Source organism: Pseudorca crassidens, chromosome X, assembly GCF_039906515.1.
Source record: "Pseudorca crassidens isolate mPseCra1 chromosome X, mPseCra1.hap1, whole genome shotgun sequence".
Classification (NCBI taxonomy): Eukaryota; Metazoa; Chordata; class Mammalia; order Artiodactyla; family Delphinidae; genus Pseudorca; species Pseudorca crassidens.
In genome coordinates this window covers 101,273,767-101,297,835 of record NC_090317.1, presented here as the reverse complement: position 1 = coordinate 101,297,835, position 24,069 = coordinate 101,273,767, and the positions used below count along the sequence as shown (strand labels likewise).

At 36.0% G+C, this 24,069-nt stretch overlaps 1 protein-coding gene across 1 annotated transcript in view; it reads left to right on the top strand.

Moving 5' to 3' along the window:
* The window catches only part of CFAP47 (cilia and flagella associated protein 47), a 520,230-nt gene extending 496,390 nt beyond the window's left edge, over positions 1-23,840 (top strand). The window contains 3 exon segments of the mRNA XM_067722746.1: positions 3,595-3,766; positions 17,149-17,317; positions 23,772-23,840. Of these exon segments, the coding sequence (XP_067578847.1) occupies positions 3,595-3,766; positions 17,149-17,317; positions 23,772-23,840 (410 nt within the window).
* The last annotated feature ends 229 nt before the right edge of the window (positions 23,841-24,069 follow it).

Here is a 24,069-nt window from a genome sequence, read left to right as displayed (position 1 = left end):
GGTCTTAGTGAGCAGTTTATGAAAATCTTCAGAGAATGGGAGACCATTGAAAATGGGAAGTGCTTTTAGACAAGCCTGTGATAACCATTATATATTGTAAAATACAAAAAAAAAAAAAAAGTTTAGTAAATATTTCAGTACCTGTTAAAACACAATTGAAATTAAATATATATTTATCCTATTAATTTCATGAGTTCAAGTCTTTTTTTTTTAACATCTTTATTGGAGTATAATTGCTTTACAATTGTGTGTTAGTTTCTGCTTTATAACAAAGTGAATCAGTTATACATATACATATGTTCCCATATCTCTTCCCTCTTGCGTCTCCCTCCCTCCCACCCTCCCTATCCCACCCCTCTAGGTGGTCACAAAGCACCGAGCTGATCTCCCTGTGCTATGCGGCTGCTTCCCACTAGCTATCTATTTTATGTTTGGTAGTGTATATATGTCCATGCCACTCTCTCACTTTGTCACAGCTTACCCTTCCCCCTCCCCATATTCTCAAGTCCATTCTCTAGTAGGTCTGTGTCTTTATTCCCGTCTTACCCCTAGGTTCTTCGTGACATTTTTTTTTTTTCTTAGATTCCATATATATGTGTTAGCATACGGTATTTGTCTTTCTCTTTCTGACTTACTTCACTCTGTATGACAGACTCTAGGTCCATCCACCTCACCACAAATAACTCAATTTAGTTTCTTTTTATGGCTGAGTAGTATTCCATTGCATATATGTGCCACATCTTCTTTATCCATTCATCCGATGATGGACACTTAGGTTGCTTCCATCTCCTGGCTATTGTAAATAGAGCTGCAATGAACCTTTTGGTACATGACTCTTTTTGAATTATGGTTTTCTCAGGGTATATGCCCAGTAGTGGGATTGCTGGGTCGTATGGTAGTTCTATTTTTAGTTTTTTAAGGAACCTCCATATTGTTCTCCATAGTGGCTGTACCAATTCACATTCCCACCAGCAGTGCAAGAGTGTTCCCTTTTCTCCACACCCTCTCCAGCATTTATTGTTTCTAGATTTTTGACAGCAAGATCCTTTTTGACCCACCTCCTAGAGAAATGGAAATAAAAACAAAAATAAACAAATGGGACCTAATGAAACTTCAAAGCTTTTGCACAGCAAAGGAAACCATAAACAAGACCAAAAGACAACCCTCAGAATGGGAGAAAATATTTGCAAATGAAGCAACTGACAAAGGATTAATCTCCAAGATTTACAAGCAGCTCATGCAGCTCAATAACAAAAAAACAAACAACCCAACCCAAAAATGGACAGAAGACCTAAATAGACATTTCTCCAAAGAAGATATACAGATTGCCAAGAAACACATGAAAGAATGCTCAACATCATTAATTATTAGAGAAATGCAAATCAAAACTACAATGAGATATCGTCTCACACCAGTCAGAATGGCCATCATCAAGTGTCTTTTTAAGGGACTGCTAAGGACAGAATTTTCCTCCTGTATTTGTTACAGTAGTCCCAAGAACTGTTGACCTGTAACTTTGAAATTACAAACTGTATTAAGAGCAGCTACATTTATTTAGATATTTTTTTAGAAATGTGCAATTACTCTCTTAAAGTTATGAGCTATGTTTGTCATGAGTGCTTAATTTTATACAACAATCAGATGATAATTAATTTACACTGGCCTCACTGATTTAGCTCTTATCAACCATGTCCACATAAAAGTACTATACAGATTTTCTTCCACTTAGCAAAAGGCATGTTTTTAACTTGATAATATGACTTTTCAAGTAAAATGCAGAGACTCTATTATGATAGCTTTAAGACACGATACAGAATGTCAGTTTACGATTTTGTACAACCCAATTCTGTCCCTCTCCCTTAGGTGCTAGTATCAACATATTCAAGTTACAGGTAAGGGGGATATGTGTAGTTTGAAAAAATTATGTGTAGTTTGAAAAAAATTCCTAGTTGCCTCACCCCCTGTCCCTTGCAGATAATCATCTCTGTTTTTTGTACCAGTGGGTTTTCTTATGATTGGAATTATGACATCCATAGAGACGATTCCCCACAAGGGGTTCAATGCTTCTGAAACTAAATTTAGCTTCTCGTTTCCTATCTTGATTCTAACACAGCCATTCCCATAAAGGCTTCAATAATTAAGCAGAAACAGATGCAAATCTCAACTACATACAGTATTTACTTTGAAAAATATGTCATTTGAATGCAGTGGAAATTTCATCTCCCACTAAACACTCTAAAATTCTTAAATACTGCTTCTCTGTATGGAATGCTGCTTCCTATACATTTCCATATCCTGTCCCCAAAACAAATAGACACATTAAAGTAGACATGTTGATTTTGCTACAACAAAGAATGGTTATTGATAGGAACAACAGTTGCCGATTTTGTCAACAGGATGAGAACTAGCAATTCAGGAGGTCAGAGATTTATTTTTACACGTGGAAAAAAAAAAAAGATCTTGTAAGGGTGTGGGTCAGTCAGTTATTTTACATTAATAAGGTTTGCTGAGTAATCATTAAATGTGACTCAGGCTTGTTACAGCCAAGCTATTTTTCAGAGTTCTGTGGCAGAAATTATAATCAGTTACTTCTGAAAGGTGGTCTGGTTTCTGTTAGGATTGCTTAGAGGTGGCTGTCAGTTCTGTGAATCCAAGGATCGCGTTTACCTTTACACACTAGAGACAGACTTTAGAAATTAGCTCAGCTGTGGACCAGGTCAAGTCATGGTTCTCTGGAGCTCTCTTCCATGATCTATGTGCAACAAACTTCTTGATTTGCAAGTTGGGCTCCTTAGATGGACATGGAGCATAAATATAATAAATGCTTGTGCTTCTCTTCTACATGCCAGTCTTGAATTTAAGATATTTTTCACATGTACCTAACAAAACCCTGCTATAATTAACTTTCCTCTGGTAACCTACTGGGTAAGAAAATACAGTTAACCATATTGTCTATAATAACCCAAGACTAATGAAGAACTCTCTCTTGTATTAAACTTTACCAGGGAATTCCCTGGTGGTCCAGTAGTTAGGACTCCACATTTTCACTGCTGAGGGCACAGGTTCAATCCCTGGTCCGGGAATTAAGATCCCGCAAGCCGTGCAATGTGGCCAAAAAATAAAATATACCAGTGTTTGAAAATCCTGCCCTAATAGACTGGGATGCAGTTTTAATATTGTTTGAACTTAATTCAAATCGTTCTTTATAAATTACAAGTCTATAGGCTTTTAATATATTTTTTATAGAGAGCATGTCATTATTTTTATTTTATAGTAAATATTGATTTTTAGTTTCCACTTGGCTATTTCTTGTTTCATAAGTCTGAATTTTAAGGATTTAAGATAGTGGAATTTAAGGATGATGGGTGCATGTATTTTTTTTTTATGTTCATTCATTTATTTACCTTTTAACAAAGGCATACTGAGTACTATTATATATCTGGTAATGCAATAGGTATTATGAACACAAAGCTAAATAACATATACCATCTTCCTCCCTCTAAATACTTGTGCATGATTAATGCTGACATAATTGATTTTCAACCTATACATATTTAATCGAATTAAAATGCATTTTAATCTTAATTTTCTTAGATATACCTGTAAAACGTGAATTTGAATATGAAATTCAATTTGAATCTGAAGCTGTGAAGGCTAATTTGGAATCCTGCGTGGCTTTATATTACATTAAAAAATCTTATAATATCAAGGCTGAAAGGGTAACATTGGTCTTCAGTCTGATATTTGCACCAAAGAAACCACTGAGGTAAACCTGCTTTCACCCCTATTTTCTTTCTTTTTTTTCTTTTTTTTTTTTTGCAGTACACGGGCCTCCCACTGCTGCATCCTCTCCCGTTGCGGAGCACAGGCTCCAGATGCGCAGGCTCAGCGGCCATGGCTCACGGGCCCAGCCGCTCCGCGGCATGTGGGATCTTCCCGGACCGGGGCACGAACCCGTGTCCCCTGCATTGGCAGGCGGACTCTAACCACTGTGCCACCAGGGAAGCCTGTACATGACTCTTTTTGAATTATGGTTTTCTCAGGGTATATGCCCAGTAGCGGGATTGCTGGGTCGTATGGTAGTTCTATTTTTAGTTTTTTAAGGAACCTCCATACTGTTCTCCATAGTGGTTGTATCAATTTACATTCTGATCAACAGTGAAAGAGGGTTCCTTTTTCTCCACACCCTCTCCAGCATTTATTGTTTGTAGATGTTTTGATGATGGCCATTCTGACTGGTGTGAGGTGATACCTCATTATAGTTTTGATTTGCATTTCTCTAATGACTAGTGATGTTGAGCATCCTTTCATGTGTTTGCTGGCAATCTGTATATCTTCTTTGGAGAAATGTCTATTGAGGTTTTCTGCACATTTTTGGATTCAGTTGTCTCTGTTTTTGATATTGAGCTGCATGAGCTGCTTGTAAATTTTGGAGATTAATCCTTTGTCAGTTGCTTAATTGGCAAATCATTTCTCCCATTCTGAGGGTTGTCTTTTCGTCTTGTTTATGGTTTCCTTTGCTGTGCAAAAGCTTTTAAGTTTCATTAGGTCGAATTTGTTTATTTGTATTTCCATTTCTCTAGGAAGTGGGTCAAAAAGGATCTTGCAGTGATGTATGTCATAGAGTGTTCTGCCTATGTTTTCCTCTAAGAGTTTGATAGTGTCTGGCCTTACATTTAGGACTTTACTCCATTTTGAGTTTATTTTTGTGTATGGTGTTAGGGAGTGTTCTAATTTCATTCTTTTACATGTAGCTGTCCAGCTTTTCCTAGCACCACTTATCGAAGAGGCTGTCTTTTCTCCATTGTATATTCTTGCCTCCTTTATCAAAAATAAGGTGACCATATGTGCGTGGGTTTATCTCTGGGCTTCCTATCCTGTTCCATTGATCTATATCTCTGTTTTGGTGCCACTACAATATTGTCTTGATTACTGTAGATTTGTAGTATAGTCTGAAGACAGGGAGCCTGATTCCTTCCACTCCATTTTTCTTTCTGAAGATTTCTTTGGCTATTCGGAGTCTTTTGTGTTTCCATACAAATTGGGAAATTTTTTTGTTCTAGTTCTGTGAAAAATGCCATTGGTCGTTTGATAGGGATTGCATTGAATCTGTAGTATAGTCATTTCCACAATGTTGATTCTTCCAATCCAACAACATGGTATATCTCTCCATCTGTTTGCACCGTCTTTAATTTCTTTCATCAGTGTCTTATAATTTTCTGCACACAGGTCTTTTGTCTCCTTAGGTAGGTATGTTCCTAGGTATTTCATTCTTTTTGCTGCAATGGTAAATGGGAGTGTTTCCTTAACTTCTCTTTCAGATTTTTCATCATTAGTGTATAGGAAAGCAAGAGATTTCTGTGCATTAATTTTGTATCCTGCTACTGTACCAAATTCATTGATTAGCTCTAGTAGTTTTCTGGTAGCATCTTTAGGATTCTCTATGTATAGTATCATGTCATCTACAAACAGTGACAGCTTTACTTCTTCTTTTCTGATTTGGATTCCTTTTATTTCTTTTTCTTCTCTGATTGCTGTGGCTAAAACTTCCAAAACTATGTTGAATAATAGTGGTGAGAGCAGACAACCTTGTCTTTTTCCTGATCTTAGAGGAAATGATTTGAGTTTTTCACCATTGAGAACGATGTTGGCTGTGGGTTTGTCATATATGGCCTTTATTATATTGAGGTAAGTTCTCTCTATGCCTACTTTCTGGAAGGTTTTTATCATAAATGGGTGTTGAATTTTGTCGGAAACTTTTTCTGCATCTATTGAGATAACCATATGGCTTTATCCTTCAATTTGTTAATATGGTGTATCACGTTGATTGATTTGCATATATTGAAGGATCCTTGTATTCCTGGGATAAACCTCACTTTATCATGGTGTATGATCCTTTTAATGTGCTGTTGGATTCTGTTTGCTAGTATTTTGTTGAGGATTTTTGCATCTATGTTCATCAGTGATACTGGCCTGTAGTTTTCTTTCTTTGTGACATCTTTGTCTGGTTTTGGTATCAGGGTGATGGTGGCCTTGTAGAATGAGTTTGGGCGTGTTCCTCCCTCTGCTATATTTTGGAAGAGTTTGGAAAGGATAGATGTTAGCTCTTCTCTAAATGTTTGACAGAATTCACCTGTGGAGCCATCTGTTCCTGGGCTTTTGTTTGTTGGAAAATTTTTAATCACAGTCTCAATTTCAGTGCTTGCAATTGGTCTGTTTATGTTTTCTGTTTCTTTCTGGTTCAGTCTTGGAAGGTTGTGCTTTTCTAAGAATGTGTCCATTTCTTCCAGGTTGTCCATTTTATTGGCATATAGTTGCTTGTCGTAATCTCTCATGATCCTTTTTATCTCTGCAGTGTCAGTTGTTACTTCTCCCTTTTCATTTCTAATTCTATTGATTTGAGTCTTCTCCCTTTTTTTACTGATGAGTCTGGCTAATGGTTTATCAATTGTGTGTATCTTCTCAAAGAACCAGCTTTTAGTTCTATTGATCTTTACTATTGTTTCCTTCATTCCTTTTTCATTTATTTCTGATCTGATCTTTATGATTTCTTTCCTTCTACTAACTTTGGGGTTTTTTTGTTCTTCCTTCTCTGATTGCTTTAGGTGTAAGGTTCGATTGTTTATTTGAGATGTTTCTTGTTTCCTGAGGTAGGATTGTATTGCTATAAACTTCCCTCTTAGAAGTGCTTTGGCTGCATCCCATAGGGTTGGGTCATTGTGTTTTCATTGTCATTTGCTTCTAGGTATTTTTTGATTTCCTCTTTGATTTCTTCAGTGATCTCTTGATAACTTAGTAATGTATTGTTTAGCCTCCACAATATCTAGTCTCATAGCACTGTGGTCCAAAAAGATACTTAGTATGATTTCAATTTTCTTAAATTTACTAAGGATTGATTTGTGACCCAAGATATGATCTATCCTGGAGAATGTTCCATGAGCACTTGAGAAGAAAGTGTATTCTGTTGTTTTTGCATGGAATGTCCTGTAAATATGAATTAAGTCCATCTTGTTTAATGTGTCATTTAAAGCTTGTGTCTCCTTATTTATTTTCATTTTGGATGATCTGTCCATTGGTGAAAGTGGGGTGTTAAAGTCCCCTACTATGGTTGTGTTTCTGTCGATTTCCCCTTTTATGGCTGTTATCATTTGCCTTATGTATTGAGGTACTCCTATGTTGGGTGCATAAATATTTACAATTGTTATATCTTCTTCTTGGATTGATCCCTTGATCATTATGTAGTGTCCTTCTTTGTCTCTTCTAATAGTGTTTATTTTAAAGTCAATTTTGTCTGATATGAGAATTGCTACCCCAGCTATCTTTTCATATCCACTTGCAAGGAATGCCTTTTTCCATTCCCTCATTTTCAGTCTGTATGTGTCCCTAGGTCTAAAGTGGTTCTCTTGTAGACAGCATATATATGGGTCTTGTTTTTGTATCCACTCAGCCAGTCTGTGTCTTTTGGTTGGAGCATTTAATCCATTTACATTTAAGGTAGTTATCGATATGTATGTTACTATTACCATTTTCTTAATATTTTTGCATTTGTTACTGTAGGTCTTTTCCTTCTCTTGTGTATCCTGCTTAGGGAAGTTCCTTAACATTTGTTGTAAAGCTGGTTTGGTGGTACTGAATTCTTTTAGCTTTTGCTTGTCTGTAAAGGTTTTAATTTTTCCATCGAATCTGAATGAGATCCACGCTGGGTAGAGTAACCTTGGATGTAGGTTTTTTCCTTTCATCACTTTAAATATGTTTGCCACTCCCTTCTGTTTTGCAGAATTACTGCTGAAAGATCAGCTGTTAACCTTATGAGGATTCCCTTGTATGTTTTTTGTTGTTTATGCCTTACTGCTTTTAATATTTTTTCTTTGTGTTTAATTTTTGATAGTTTGATTAATATGTGTCTTGGAATGTTTCTCCTTGGATTTATCCTGTATGGGACTCTCTGTGCTTCCTGGACTTAATTGACTATTTCCTTTCCCATATTAGGGAAGTTTTCAACTATAATCTCTTCAAATATTTTCTCAGTCCCTTTCTTTTTCTCTTGTTTTGGGACCCATATAATTGGAATGTTGGTGCATTTAATGTTGTCCCAGAGGTCTGTGAGACTATCCTCAATTATTTTCATTATTTTTTCTTTTTTCTGCTCTCCAGTAGTTATTACCACTCTTTTGTCTTCCAGGTCACTTATCCATTCTTCTGCCTCAGTTATTCTGCCATTAATTCCTTGTAGAGAGTTTTTAATTTCATTTATTGTGTTGTTCATCATTGTTTGTTTGCTGTTTAGTTCTTCTAGGTCCTTGTTAAACGTTTCTTGTATTTTCTCTATTCTATTTCCAAGATTTTGGATCATCTTTACTATCATTACTCTGAATTCTTTTTCAGGTAGACTGCCTATTTCCTCTTCATTTGTTAGGTCTGGTGGGTTTTTGCCTTGCTACTTTATCTGCTGTATGTTTCTCTGTCTTCTCATTTTGATTAACTTACTGTGTGTGGGGTCTCCTTTTCACCACCAGCTTGTTCATAGTCCCCGTTGTTTTTGGTGTCTGCTCCCAGTGGGTAAGGGTGGTTCAGTGGGTTGTGTAGGCTTCCTGGTGGAGGGGACTGGTGCCTGTATTCTGGTGGATGAGGCTGGATCTTGTCTTTCTGGTGGGCAGGACCGCATCTGGTGGTGTGTTTTGGGGTGTCTGTGACCGTATTATGATTTTAGGCAGCCTCTCTGTTAATGGATGGGCTTGTGTTCCTGTCTTGCTAGTTGTTTGGCATAGGGTGTCCAGCACTGTAGCTTGCTGGTCGTTGAGGGAAACTGGGTCTAGCGTTGAGATGGAGATCTCTGGGAGAGCGTTCACCGTTTGATATCACATGGAGCTAGGACATCTCTGGTGGACCAATGTCCTGAACTTGGGTCTCCTACCTCAGAGGCACAGGCCTGACACCCGGCCGGAGCACTAACACTCTGCCAGCCACATGGCTCAGAAGAAAAGGGAGAGAAAGAGACAGAAAGAAATAAAGAAAAAGGTAAAGTTATTAAAAATTTTTTTTTAATTATTAAAAATTTTAAAATTACAAAGTAATAAAAAAAAGGAAAAGAAAGAAAGAAGAGATCAACCAAACCAAAAAACAAATCCACCAATGATAACAAGTGCTGAAAACTATACTAAAAAAAAAAAACAAACAATAAACAACAGACAGAACCATTGGACAAATGGTAAAAGCAAAGCAATGCAAACAAAATGACACACAGAAGCCTACGCATACACACTCACAAAAAGAGAAAAAGGAGAAAATAAACCTATATATCTATATATATATATATATAAAAAAGGAAGAGAACAACCGAATCAATAAACAAATCTACCGGGCTTCCCTGGTGGCGCAGTGGTTGAGAGTCCGCCTGCCGATGCAGGGGACACGGGTTCGTGCCCCGGTCCGGGAGGATCCCACATGCCGCGGAGCGGCTGGGCCCGTGAGCCATGGCCGCTGGGCCTGCGCGTCCGGAGCGACGGGAGAGGCCACAGCAGTGAGAGGCCCACGTACCGCAAAAAAAAAAACAAAAACAAACAAAAAAAAATAAACAAATCTACCAATGATAATAAACTGTAAGTACTAAACTAAGATAAGCATAAGACTAGACAGAAATTAGATGCAGAAAGCAAACACCAAGTCTACAGTTGCTCCCAAAGTCCACCACCTCAATTTTGGGATGATTCATTGTTTATTCAGGTATTCCACAGATGCAGGGTACATGAAGTTGATTGTGGAGATTTAATCCGCTGCTCCTGAGGCTGCTGGTAGAAATTTCCCTTTCTCGTTCGCACAGCTCCTGGGGTTCAGCTTTGAATTTGGCCCCTCTTCTGCATGGAGATTGCCTGAGGGCGTCTGTTCCCTCCCCAGACAGGACAGGGTTAAAGTAGCAGCTGATTTGTTTTTCTCATCTGGCTTATTTCACTTAGCATAATGCCCTCCAGGTTCATCCATGTTGTCCCTAATGTCCCAAGACTTCCTTCTTTTTTATGGCTAAATAATATTCCATTCTGTGTATATACCAGATTTCTTTATCCATTCAACTGTAGACAGACACTTAGATTATTTCCATATCTTAGCTTTTGTGACTAATGCTACAATAACATGGGAATGCAGATATATCTTTGAGATACTGATTTCATTTCCTTTAGATATACAATCCAGAAGTAGGATTGTTGGATCATATGGTAATTCAACTTTAGCTTTTTGAGGAAACTTCGTACAGTTTTCCACAATGGCTGTTCCAATTTTAAATCCCACCAACAGTGTTCAGTAGTTTTCTCTTTTTCCACATTCATGCCAGCACTTATTTTTTGACTCTTTGAACAGGTGTGAGGTGATGGCCCACTGTGGTTTCAATTTGCATTTCCCTGATGATCAGTGATGTTGAGCACCTTTTCATATACTTGTTGGCCATTTGTCTGTCTTCTTTAGAAAAATATCTATTGAGGTCCTGTGCCCATTTTTTAATAGGGTTATTTGTGGGTTTTCTTGCTATTGAGTTGTATGAGTTCCTTATGTATTTTAGATATTACCCCCCTATCAGATATATGGTATGCAAATATTTTCTCCCAGTCCAGAGGTTGCCTTTTCATTGGGTGATTTTTTTTCCTTTGCTGTGCAGAAAAATTTTAGTGTGATATAGTCCTACTTCTTTATTTTTGCTTTTGTTGCCAGTGCTTTTGATGTTATATCCAAAAATTCATTTCTAAGACTAAGGTGAAGGATCTCTTCCCTTGTTTTCCTCTGAAATTTTTACTTTTGATTTATACAGGGTTTAGGTCTTATGTTTATATCTTTAATCCATTTTGAGTTGATTTTTGTTAGTGGTATATGATAGGGGTCCAATTTTATTTTTTTGTATATGGTTATACCACTTTCCTAGCGCCATTTATTAAAGAGACTATCCTTTCCCCATTGTGTATTTTCAGCAACTTTGTCGAAGATTAGTTGACTGTATATGTGTGCATTTATCCCCAGGCTCTCTGTTCTGTTCCATTGGTCTATATGTCTGTCTTTATTCCTGTATCATTCCATATTGATTACTGCAGATCTGGAATAAATTTTGAAGTTACTAAGTATGAGGCCTCTAGCTTTGTTTTTATTTCTCAAGATTGTTTTGGCCATTCAGAATCCTTTAAGATTGCATATGCATTTTACAATTTTTTTTATTATTTCTTCAAAATATGCCATTGGGATTTTGGTGGGGATTGCATTGAATCTGTAGATTGCTTTGGATAGTATGGACGTTTTAACGATATTGATTCTTCTGTCCATGAATATGGAGATATCTTTCCATTTATTTATGTCTTCTCTAATTCCTTTCATCCTTGTCTGTTAGTTTTCAATGTACAGATCTTAAAATTCTTGGTTAAATCTATGTCTAAGTACAGTTGACCCTTGAACAATATGGGAGTTAGGGGTACTGACCTTCCAGCAGTCAACAGTCAGCCTTCCCTATATGTGACTCCACACCAACAGATTTGAACCAATTACAGATCGTATAGTACTGTAGTATATGTATTTTTAAAAATTCATGTATAAGTGGACCTATGCAGTTCAAACTTGTGTTGTTCAGGGGTCAACTGTATTCTTTTTCATGCTATTTTAAATAGGATTTTTTTTTCATTTCTTTTTTCAAATAGTTCATTGTTAGTATATAGTAATACAACTGATTTTTGTATGTTGATTTTGTATCCTGCAACTTTACTGAATTCATTTATTAGTTATAACAGTTTTTCCTGGAATCATTCTACAAATAAAATCATGTCATCTGCTAACAGAGATAATGATCTCAGAGGAAAAGCTTTTGTTTTTTCAACATTGAGGATGATATTAGCTGTGGACTTTGTATATGGGCCTCTATTATGTTGAACTAATTTTCTTCTATTCCTAGATTGTTGAGGGTTTTTTTTTTATCATAAAAGGGTGTTGAATTTTGTCAAATTTTTTTCTGCATGTCCTGAGATGATCATGTGTTTTTTATCCTTCATTCTGTTAAAGTGGTTTATCATATTAATTGATTTTCTTATGTGGAACCTTCCTTGCATCCTATAGTTAAATCCTATTTGGACATGGTGTATGATCCTATTAATGTGCCATTGAATTCAATTTGATAGCATTTGTTGAGGATTTTTTGCATCTATATTCATCAAGGATATTGGCTGGTAGTTTTCTTTTCTTGTGGTGTCTTTCTGGCTTTGGCATCAGGATAAATTATACTTGGAAGTATTTGGAAGTATTCCCTCCTTTTCAATATTTTGGAAGAGTTTAAGATGGATTAATGTTAATTCTTCTTTAAATATTTGGTAGAATTCACCATCTGTTCCTGGGCTTTTCTTTGTTGGGAGGATTTTGATTACTGATTCAATGTGCTTAATATTTATAGATCTGTTCAGATTTTCTGTTTATTCATGATTCTGTCTCGGTAGATTACATTTTGGGGGGAATTTATTCATTTCTTCTAGGTTATACAATTTTTTGATATATAATTGTTCATAACAGTCTCTTATGATCATTTTTATTTCTGGGGCATCAATTGTAATGTGTCCTTTTTCATTTATGATTTTATATATTTGTCTTCTCTTTTTTTCTTAATTAGGTAATTTTGTTGATTTTGTTCTTTTCAAAAAACAAACTCTTAGTTTCACTCTTAGTTGATTTTTTTCTATTGTCTCTTTGATTTATTTCTGCTCTACTCTTTATTATTTCCTTCTTTCTGCTAACTTTGGGTTGAGTTTTTCTTCTTTTTCTAGTTTCTTGAGGTATAGAGTTAGGTTGTTTATTTGAGTTCTTTCTTTCTTTCTTTTTTTTTTTTTAATGTAAGCATTTATCACTATAAACTTCCCTCTTAGTACTACTTTTGCTGCATTCCACAAGCAATGTTGTGTTTTCATTTTCGTTTGTCTCAAGATATTTTCTAACATCTTTTTGACTTCTTCTTTGGTTCATTGGTAGTTCAAGATTTCATTGTTTTTTTTAAAATTAAAATTTGATTTTTTAATTTCCACATATTTGTGTATTTCCAATTTTCCTTCTGCTATTGATATCTAGTTTCATTCCACTGTGGTGGAAAAAGACAACTGGTAGGATTTCAGTCTTCTTAAATTTGTTTAGACTTGATTTGTGACCTAACATACAGTCTGTCCTTGAGAATGTTCCATGTGCCCCTGAGAGGAATGTAAATGCTGTTGCTGTTGAGTGGAATACTCTGCGTATATTTCTTAGAACCATTTGTCTATAGCATTGTTCCTGTCTTCTTTTTTCTTATTGATCTTCTTTCTCGGTTTTCTATCCATTATTGGAAATGGGATTTTGAAATCTCCTATTATTATTCTATTGCTTTCTATTTCTCCTTTCATTTCTGTTAATCTTTGGTACATATATTTAGATACTCTATTGTGGGGCATATGTATAGCTATAATATGTATAATCGTTATATCATTCTGTCAAGTTGATCTGATATAAGGTCCTTCTTTGTCTTCTCTGACAGTTTTTTATTAAGTCTGCTTTGCCTAATATAAGTAAGGCCATCCATGTTCTTTTGTTTACCATTTGCCGTCTTTCTTCCCTTTAAAACTTTCAGCTTATGTGTATTTTTAAACCCAAAGTTAGTCTCTTATAGACAGCATATACTTGGATCTTGTTTTTTATCCTATCAGCTACTGTCTCTTTTGAGTGGGGAGTTTGATTTATATTTAAAGTAATTATTGATAGGGAAGGACTTAGCATTGTCATTTTGTTGTTTTCTGTATGTCTTATAGCTCTTTTGTCCATCTTTTCTTCTCTTGCTGTCTTCCTTTATGTTGTATTGATTTTTTTTCTAGTGACATGCTTTGATTCCTTTCTCATTTTCTTTTGGGTATCTTCTGTAGGTGTTTTCTTTGTGGCTACCATAGGGCTTACATAAAACACCTCATAAGTTTAACAATCCATTTTAAGCTGATAACTTGACTTCAGTTGCATACAAAAATCTGTACACTTTGTTAGTGATGTACAAATTACATATTTTATATTGTGTATCCATTAATATATTTTATAATTATAGTTATTTTTATACTTTTGTTTTTTAACTTTTATGCCACAATTAAAAGTGATTTATGTACCACTGTTACACTATTGAGTTTTGTATATTTTTCTATATATTTACCTTTACCAGTGAGCTTTATACTTTCGAATGCTTTTGTGTGGCTGTTTGGCATCTTTTCATTTCAACTTGAAGGACTCCCTTTAGCATGCCTTGTAAGGCAGGTCTAATGGTGATTAGCTCCCTCAGCTTTTCTTTGTCAGGGAAAGTATCTACTTCATTTTTCAAGGATGTTTTTTCTGGTTATAGTGTTTCTGTTTAGCAGTTTGTTTTTTATCACTTTAAATATATCATCCCTCTCATTTCAGGCTTACAAGGTTTCTGCTGAGAAATCTGCTGAGAGTCTTACAAGGATTCCCTTGTATGTGATAAGTTATTTTTCTCTTGCTATTTCCAAATTCTCTTTCTGGCTTTGTTGACATTTTGATTATGCATCTCATTGTGGAGTTATTTGGTTTCATCCTGTTTAGAGCCTTTTGAACTTAATGAATCTGATGTCCATTTCCTTCTCCAGATTTGGGAAGTTTTTGGCCATTATTTCTTTAAATAAGCTTTCTGCCTCTATTTTTCTCTTTTCCTTTTGAGACTCATAATGTGTATATTGGTCCTCTTGATATTGTTGTGTAAGTCCCTTAGATTTTCTTCACTCTATTTTATTTATTTTTCTTTTTGCTCCTCTGACTGGATAATTTCACATGACTTTTCTTCAAATTCTCTGATTACTTTTGCTTGATCAAATCTGTTGACCCTCTAGTGAATTTTTCATTTCAGTGAATTTTTCAGCTACATTCCTCAGCTCCAAAATTTGTTTGGTCTTTTTTTATATTTTCTATCTCTTTGTTGAAATTCTCACTTTGTTCATGCATTGTTTTCCTGATATTGTTGAACATCTTCATGACAGTTATTTTGAATAATTTGTCAAGTAATTCCTGTACCTCCATTTCTTTATGGTGTGTTTCTGGAGACTTATTTTGTTTCTTTAACAGGGTAATTTTTTTCATTTTCTTTTTAACTTTGTGTTGGTATCTACACATTTGAAAAAATAGCTACCTCTCCCATTCTTTACAGACTGGCTTTATACAGGGAAAGATCTTCACCAAGCAGTGCAACTAGAGACTCTGGGGGCCTCTCAGATCTTTTCTGTGAATATGTCTTTCTGATCTTGTGTGTGAAGATCACTAATTAGAGGGGCTTGCCAGCTTCTATTTTCTCAGGAGTTTGTAATCTCTTGCTCCCTCTGGTGTCTGTCTTCTGTAGTGTGAGTACTCTGAAATAGCACACTGCCCAGATCTTTTTTTCAGCAGCCTCTAGGCATCTAGAGTTTGTCATGTTCTCTCAGTTCCATAAGACAAGCAAGACAGAAATCAGAACCTTAAGCAGCCCACTGAAAAGCCAGAAATTTGGATGCATGTTCCTCTCTTCTTTTTCTGCACTTATGGAGAGCCTTCCGAGCTATATCAGTTTCTGTCTGCCATACCATGAGACCTCTGTAGAACCAGTACCCTGCCCAGCTCTTTTTTGTTCTCAGAAACTACCGTGCTTCTGGAGTGTGTCAGGTCTCATCAGTACTTCAAGATAGGCAAGACGGAAGCCAGTCCCCCAGCAGCCCCACACCTCCAATATCCAGATGTTGGACGTCTGGTCCACTCTTCTCTTTTCTTCACCTGGGAGAAGTGAGACCTGAGAATTCCCTCCTAATCCTGTGGTACTGTGCTCAGGAGGGAGAGCTTGTGGTGACTGCATCCACAGATTTTCCTAATAGCTTCAGAGCAGCTGATTTTGCACTCACCTGGAGGGCAGAAGCCTCTTAACTGGTTTCAGAATTTCTCACAATGGAAATTGGCCTGCATATTTTTGAATCAGTGTCTCCATGGAACTGATCTGGGGCTTCCTATTCTGCCATCTTCCTGACATCACCCCTCTGGATATTCTGTTTTATACATCTCTTATTTATCGGATCATGCATCATTGCCTAGCACTGGTAATAAAATGTTTTAAAACGATAACAATCATAATGACTATATTAATATTAATTAGTCCTTGTCAGGTACTTTCCATGTGCCAAGAAAGATAATAATCTTTATGGGTATTATTAATTTAACAGAATGAAAACTGAGGTTCAAAAAGACTAAGCAAGTTGCCTGAAGTCATGCTCCCAGGTAGAGCTAAGATTCCAGTCTAAGCCATCTGTATCCATAGTCCACTTTCTCAGACCACCTACTATGATACTCAATACACATTTACTGAAAGGATCAGTGAGTCCCAACCTGAATCTCCCATCTGCTCTTCTGTGTTTCACTGTTGGATCTTTTCTAGGAAACTGTTCTTTACCTTCTGCCTGTATCTCCCCTGTCAGTTTGGATTTTAAAATCCTCACAACCTCCCATGTACTGTGCCTCTCTCCTGCTTTCTTCTACCAAGAAGTTCCTCAAATTCTTTCACAGTCTTCATCTCAAATGTAATCTACCTTGACTTCAAGATGGTCACTTGAATCTTAAGTGTCACTCAGTTCACTTCAGATCATAGCAGTTCATCTTCAGGCCCAAGAATCTTTAATGAACCTGTAAAGTACTTATGTCTTACTTAGCAGGTGGAAAACTGAAGGAGAGTGAGCAAATGTCACATTGGAATAATAGTAAAAACAAAGGCTTTATGATAGCTGCTGTGGTCAGGCATTTTAGATATTAATTTATTTAAAAATAATTGAATTTTCATTTGTTATTCAGTTATTATAGGGACAGCATTTTATTCTTTGTACACTATAAATATAAAATGTGATTGAAAATATCTTTAAGATTCCATTTTTGTCACCCTGCAAAGAATGACACTTTTTGGTAATTTAAAAAATGCCTCCTCACTATTATTCTGTAAGCATTCCATAAAGTAACAAGTATCAGACTCACAGCTGCATAACAGCATTAATGTTTAACTGTAGTCCTATGCAACAGGATATAAACCAAGCCCTACCCATCAAGTTCTCATAAAGAGAACAGGGTAATGATACAATTTTAAAGGTTGATATTATATTTTTGTTCCAGAAATCCCGAGCCATTCACGGCATACTTCCTACCTGGCAGTGATCCTGAGTTTTTTGTAAAACCTCAGGTTGGAGAACTTCTTCCTTTTGACACTGAAGGAACTCTAATCGTTGTGGGTTTTAAACCCAAAATGTACAGCAGGAAATACAAAGCAACGTTAGCAATACAGGTGAGTTCTACAAAGGCAGTAGTCAGGAATGTTTGATGTCACAAAAGTCATTAAATGACTTTGGGAGAAAAGGTTTCACCCAATGATCACAGATAAAGAATAGCAACATTATCTTGTAAAAGTCAACATATTTCAACTGCTCTGTATTGTTTTAACTTCCTTTTGGTCAATAAAGAAATTTTAAATGTGAAGTATAGCCAAAAATATTGTTATCACCAGTGAAAATAGGAAATTATTTCTCTTCCATATTAAGGAATTGTGGAAGAGATAAATAATGACTGTAAAGTGATTTGTATAGTCACATATTATTTTCTGTAATAACCTATTCAAAGACTTTAGGTGATTTGTGATAGAGATTTTGAAACCTTTGATTAAGGGATAAGATGTTGTCAAAATGTTAAAGTCTAAAATGAAGAAAATTAAATAGAAGATAAATTTTATCTTGAATTGAAAAAAAAAAACGATGTGAAATGGGCCATTAATGTAAAATAATGTTAAAGTGATCATTTTATTAAAAGTTAAGGTAAATACAATTCTGAAAATTTATCCAGTAAGCAACACTTCTCCATAAAATTTCCCACATATATGCCACTAGGAACATTTTGGCTGAAGATAACTTTCAAGTTATTTCTGAAAAGATGCCTATTGCCACTGTCTGTTTTCAGTAGCACAGGCACAAGGGACTTGTAGTCTTGTTTTGAGACACAACTACTGATCCCAAAGTGTCTACTAGACTTCTGAATCAGACATTAATTAAGCAGCACCATTGGCAGAAAAATGTGTTGTTACTGTTTTAATGAATAGAGAAAAATGTTGGATATTGCTTGAGAAAATTATTTTTATTTTTCATCTTAGAGTCCTTACAACCCAGGTAATAAAAATATAAAGCCTCTGGAGACTTGCTGCACATAACCCACTCCTGTGTTAGTATTTGATTTTAAATGATCATGTTGATGTATTTCCTTCTTTTTTTTTTTTTTTTTACATCTTTATTGGAGTATAATTGCTTTACAATGGTGTCTCAGTTTCTGCTTTATAACAAAGTGAATCAGTCACATATATACATATGTTCCCATATCTCTTCCCTCTTGCGTCTCCCTCCCTCCCACCCTCCCTATCCCACCCCTCCAGGTGGTCACAAAGCACCGAGCTGATCTCCCTGTGCTATGCGGCTGCTTCCCACTAGCTATCTATTTTACGTTTGGTAGTGTATATATGTCCATGCCACTCTCTCACTTTGTCACAGCTTACCCTTCCCCCTCCCCATATCCTGAAGTCCATTCTCTAGTAGGTCTGTGTCTTTATTCCTGTCTTACCCCTAGGTTCTTCAAGACATGTTTTTTTTCTTAAATTCCATATATATGTGTTAGCATACGGTATTTGTCTTTCTCTTTCTGACTTACTTCACTCTGTATGAAAGACTCTAGGTCCATCCACCTCACTACGAATAACTCAGTTTCGTTCCTTTAAGAAAAAGAAATCTTAACCTCTACTTTACACCATAACCAAAAATTAACTCCAGATAAATTGTGGACCTCAATGTGAAAAATAAAACAAACAATGCAATCAAAAAATAGGCAGAAGATCTAAATAGACATTTTCCCAAAGAAGGCATACAGATGGCCAACGACACATAGAGAGATGCCCAATATCAGTAATTATTAGAGAAATGTAAATCAAAACCACAGTGAGATATCACCTCAAACCACTCAGAATGGCCATCATCAAATGTCTGCAAATATTAAGTGCTGGAGGCATTGTGAAGGAAAGGAAACCCTCATACACTGTTGGTGGAAATGTAAATGTAAATTGGTGCAGCCACTATGGAGAACAATAGGGAGATTCCTTAAAAAACTAAAAAAAGAGTTTCCATATAAGTCAGTAATCCCACTCCTGCGCATATATCTGGAAAAGATGAAAACTCTAATTTGAAAAGATACATGCACCCCAATGTTCATAGTAGCACTAGTTACAATAGCCAAGACAAGGAAACAAGCCAAGTGCCCATCTACAGATGATTGGCTTAAGAGTATGTGGTATACATATATAATGTGTATGTGTGTGTGTGTGTGTGTGTGTGTATATATATATATATATATATATATATATAATGAAATATTACTCAGCCATAAAAAAGAATGAAATATTGCCATTTGCAGCAACATGGATGTTCCTAGAGAATATTTTACTTTGTGAAGTAAGTCAGAGAAAGACATACCACATGGTATAACTTATATGTGAAATCTAAAAAATAGTACAAATGCATCTACATACAAAGCAGAAGTGGACAGATACAAACTACTATACATAAAACATAAGCAACAAGGATTTATTGTAGAGCACAGGAAATTATATTCAATATCTTATAATAACCTATAATGGAATATATTCAGAAAACAATCACTGAATCACTATGCTGTATACCTGAAACTATCACTATAGTGATAGTTTTGTATCATAGATAGTATTGTAAATCAACTATACTTCAATTTAAAAAAATCAAAGGGCACCACATCAATTCAGAGACTAGAGCAGTTACATGAGGAGTAGGGGGAGTAACCAGATAAAGAGCTAACAGTGTCCACAAACTTCTTTCTTAACTCTAGAGAACGCAGAACATGCTGTTGATTTTTGTAGCTTCATATTTAAAAAGAAGTCTGAAAAAGTATTAAAAGATTTTACTTGGAGTTTCTTACTTGAGGATCTCAATTTGCTAATTAGTATGTGAATTTTCTGAAGAACGGAATCTAAGAGTTTTCTGAGATTCTGAAAGTTCCATATGGAGCTGACACTGTACATTTAAAAAAATACATATGCTGATTTGGAATTTGTGAATGTTGGCCAAGTATCTATCAATTCACTTATGTGTTTATACCCTTACTTAATAAACACATGCTGCGTACTACTCCAAGCTAGGTTCTGTACTGAGCCTTGAGATAAAAAAACAAATGAGCACTGGTCAGACCTTCCTGCAAGTGCTCCCTGACTGGTGGGGAAGACAGGTGTAAATAGGTAGTTTCCAGACCACATGGAAAATGCTGTGATTGAGACCTTGGTGTAGAAAGACAGAGGTGGGGACCTGGCTGGGGAGTAAGAAAAGGCTTCACAGAAGACATTACATTTGACCAGGATATTAATGGAGTTGTTGTCTTCTGGGTATAGAAGGAGAGTGTGGCCTCTCAGACTGGGAGGAGGGACATGTGCCAAAGCCTAAAAATGTGACAGTACATAGCATGTCCAGGAGTAAGCAATGGTTGGAGCTCAGGATTAATGGGCTGGGGATTAACAGAAAATGTGGGAACAAATGTTGGTGGGAACACATTCTCAGCTAAGGGACTACATAGAGTAAAGGGGTAGGAAGATGGATAAATAAAGGACATTTATATTGAAATGGCCAGTTAGCAGGTGAATATATGCATATGGAACTCAGAACATGGGTTTGATTCTGATAATTTTGTGACTTATTGGTATGAGTCAAAAGGAAAGCATGATAATGTTTATAGTAAGCTTATAAAAGCAGTGGTTCTCAAATCCTAGTATGCATTAGAATTGTCTTAGTTGATTGCTAAAAATGCAGTTACAAGGTTCACTCTCCTCCATTCTGATTCATTATTTGGGGCTAAATGCAAGAATCTACATTTTAACGTGTGTTTAGGTGCTTCTAATGTTCACACGTTAAGGCAAAATATACAGTAAGAGAAGAGGGCCATGGTTATGACTCTGAAAAACAAACATTTAAAAAGTAGCAAGCAGAGAGAAGAGGCAGTGGTGTAAACTAAGAAGAAGTTGGTTAAAGAGAGGAATATCTAGATCCTGATCCTGATGTTGGGTACAGCAGTCCCGGGTCTTGTCCCCACTGAGCCAAACAACCACATAGCAAGGATAGTTCCTGGAGAACAGACTGGGCAACATGGTGTATTTACCCTGGGAAGGAAAGAGTTAAGCTGGGATTGTGAGGAGCCTCCTTGTAAACAAAACACATGGTTCAAACATACAATCAGGAAGAAAAAAAAATTGTCATTCACTTAAGATTTTTCTTGTAACCTAAATCAATATTGTAAGGGTTTGTTTGTGACAACTTCTTTTAGTCTTATTTCTAGAGATGTCTTCATTTTGCCCTTACTCTCAATTTACACTTTCTCTAGGCATAGATTTCTGGGTTCATAACTATTTTTCCCCTCAGCACTTTGCAGTTATTACCCTATCTTCTATGACTTTTCTTGTTGATGAGAAATCTGTTCTATGTCAAGTTTACCTGAAAGGTAAACTGACTTTCCTTTTTAGCTTTTAAGGTTTTTTTCTTTCATTCTTGATTTCCTGAAAATTTCTCTATTATGTATCTAGCAATGGGTCTATTATGTTATTTTATTATTGTTGTTATTATTATTGTTATTATTCTGCTTGGTACTCAAACTGTGCTATCATTTTGAATACTTATATCTCTCTTCCATGTCAGAAAATTCTCAACTAATATCTTATCAAATATTCCTTCTCTTCCTTGCCTGCATTTTCTGTATTCTGGAAAGAGATCCCAAGAGCTTAGGGCCTGAAGCTTAAGTGTAAAGGATCTCAATCGATCTTGTGGGAATATTAACAGCTTGTACATATATTTTACCTTTTTTATCTCTTTGCTGTGTGGTAGATGAAGTGTTCAGTGCTATCTTCCAAGTCAGTAATAGTCTTTTCAGGGGTGTTCTGTTTAGAGTTTATCCTGTCTATTGATTTTATTGTTTATTTTGATGATGTTTTTTATTTCTTATATTTCGATTAGTTTTTTTATATTCACCTTTTAAATATATGTAGCTTCTCGTTTGATGTTTTCTTGTTCATTCCTTAATAAGATTTTATCTTTGAGTATCATAGCAGTGTTTACTATAAAGCATTTGTCAAAATATTCCATAAAGTTAATATCATGAGGAGATAATTCCTGTTGTGATGTTTATCTTATTGATTGTCTTTCTTAGCATTAGGTTTCTTCATGCATTTTAGAATGGTGGATCACAGGCTTATCTAAGGGGAATATGTATTTTTTTGCTTTGCATTGTTTTCTTTTTCTTTCACTTTCCGGGCTCTTTCCTCTCTGACAAGGAGTTATGAGGCTCCTTCCAGGAATGTCCTGGTGCCCTCAGTTGACAAGTAGCTCTCATAATGAAGGCTTGGGCCTCCTCCCTGGTAGGGATATGAAAGATATACAGGACTGATTAGTGAACCTCAGGCAGCTCGAGCTTCCATTGCCTGCAGCTCTGAGCAGCAGTTACCAGTATTTTTTCACCCTACTTTTAGAAATCATAGCCCCTGGATTTAAGCAGTGAAGCCAACTCCTTTTCTCCATTTCACATGGATGATCTCTAGTCCTTCTTATCCCAAAGAGGTAAATTTGCATCTCCCACTGCCTGCTTTGGAATATAGACCATCAGCTCCATTAAGCACTCCAGCTTTCTATATTGTCTTTTGTGTACGAAAATGCTTATTTTGTCTAAGTCTCTTTGATTCTGTATTTTTATATTGCTAAGTTTTGAGAGCCAAAGGGTATACATCAAAGAAGCAACAGAGTGCCTTTTTCCTAGTGTCTCTGGGTTAATTTTTAACTACAAATTTTATTAGAATGTTGGAAATATAATTAATAAAGGAAATCCAATCACTTTCAAGTAGAAATAGCTATGGAGTTTCTAGAGGTTTAATTATATAGATTATAATCAGTTACTAAAGTTTTTTTTTTTTTTTTTTTTCTCTGTTTCAGGAAGTACTTAGCTTTGAAAGACTTATGTAAAACTTTGCAATTCAGTCAGCTAGTGAGGGATATTGGAACTGGTTCTTTCTCATCAGCTATCACTGAAAAGAACCTTGGTGTCTACAGTTTAGGATTAGATAAGTAATTTCTATGCTTTTTTTCTGTCAGAGTTACTGTAGTCTCAGTGAATACATATCAGATTGTTGGATCTTTATATGTTTACTTATTAATTAACATGTTCCTGAGTAAAACTCTGAAGTTCTCTCTGTTTTTAAGCCTTAAAATATGGTGTCTTATACAGTTTTCAAATGAAGGCCTTATCTTTTTAAAATTATATCTACAAGGAAAGGATTCTTTCCTCTTACAAGAAGCACTTTACTGAAGTGAAACATTAGCCAATGGTTTCATTTGTAAGGCAGTATCTTTATATTGACTGGTTAACAATTAATTACTCAAGTGAAAACTAAGAATATATTAGTGGATTGTTAATTCACTCCTCTGGATCTCAGCTGAGAAGTTTCCCTAATACATCTCAGGTTACTGACCACATGAATCCCATGTCTCCAGGCAGCCAGCAGGGCCCTGCTCCCTTTGTGTTCCCATCTGCTAAGATTTCAAGGGGATGAGTCTTACTTAGCTTGTCTGTTACTGATCTTGCACCATGATCTGGCTGAGGACGTTACCCCCTCTTCTCCAATGCTTCTTTTTCCCTTCTCTGCGTAGATTAGATCTTCCTCCAGTGTTCAAGCTGTATTCACACTCTGCACCCTGACTCAGCCAGGTACACGTTAGACCTGAAGCTTTCTCACGGCTCCTGCTTCTCTCTCTTACCTTTGCCAATGACTGTCCTTTCCTGTTTCTCTCCATCATGCCAGCCCTGAAGATAGGCATTTGGCAATTTATGTCCTATGCTCCTATCTTACGTTGCATCCCAAAGAGGGAAATCTTTATATGGTATGTGATAGGAGGTAGTTTATTTGGGCGTTGATCACAGAAAGCACCATTAGGGGAAGAAGGTAGT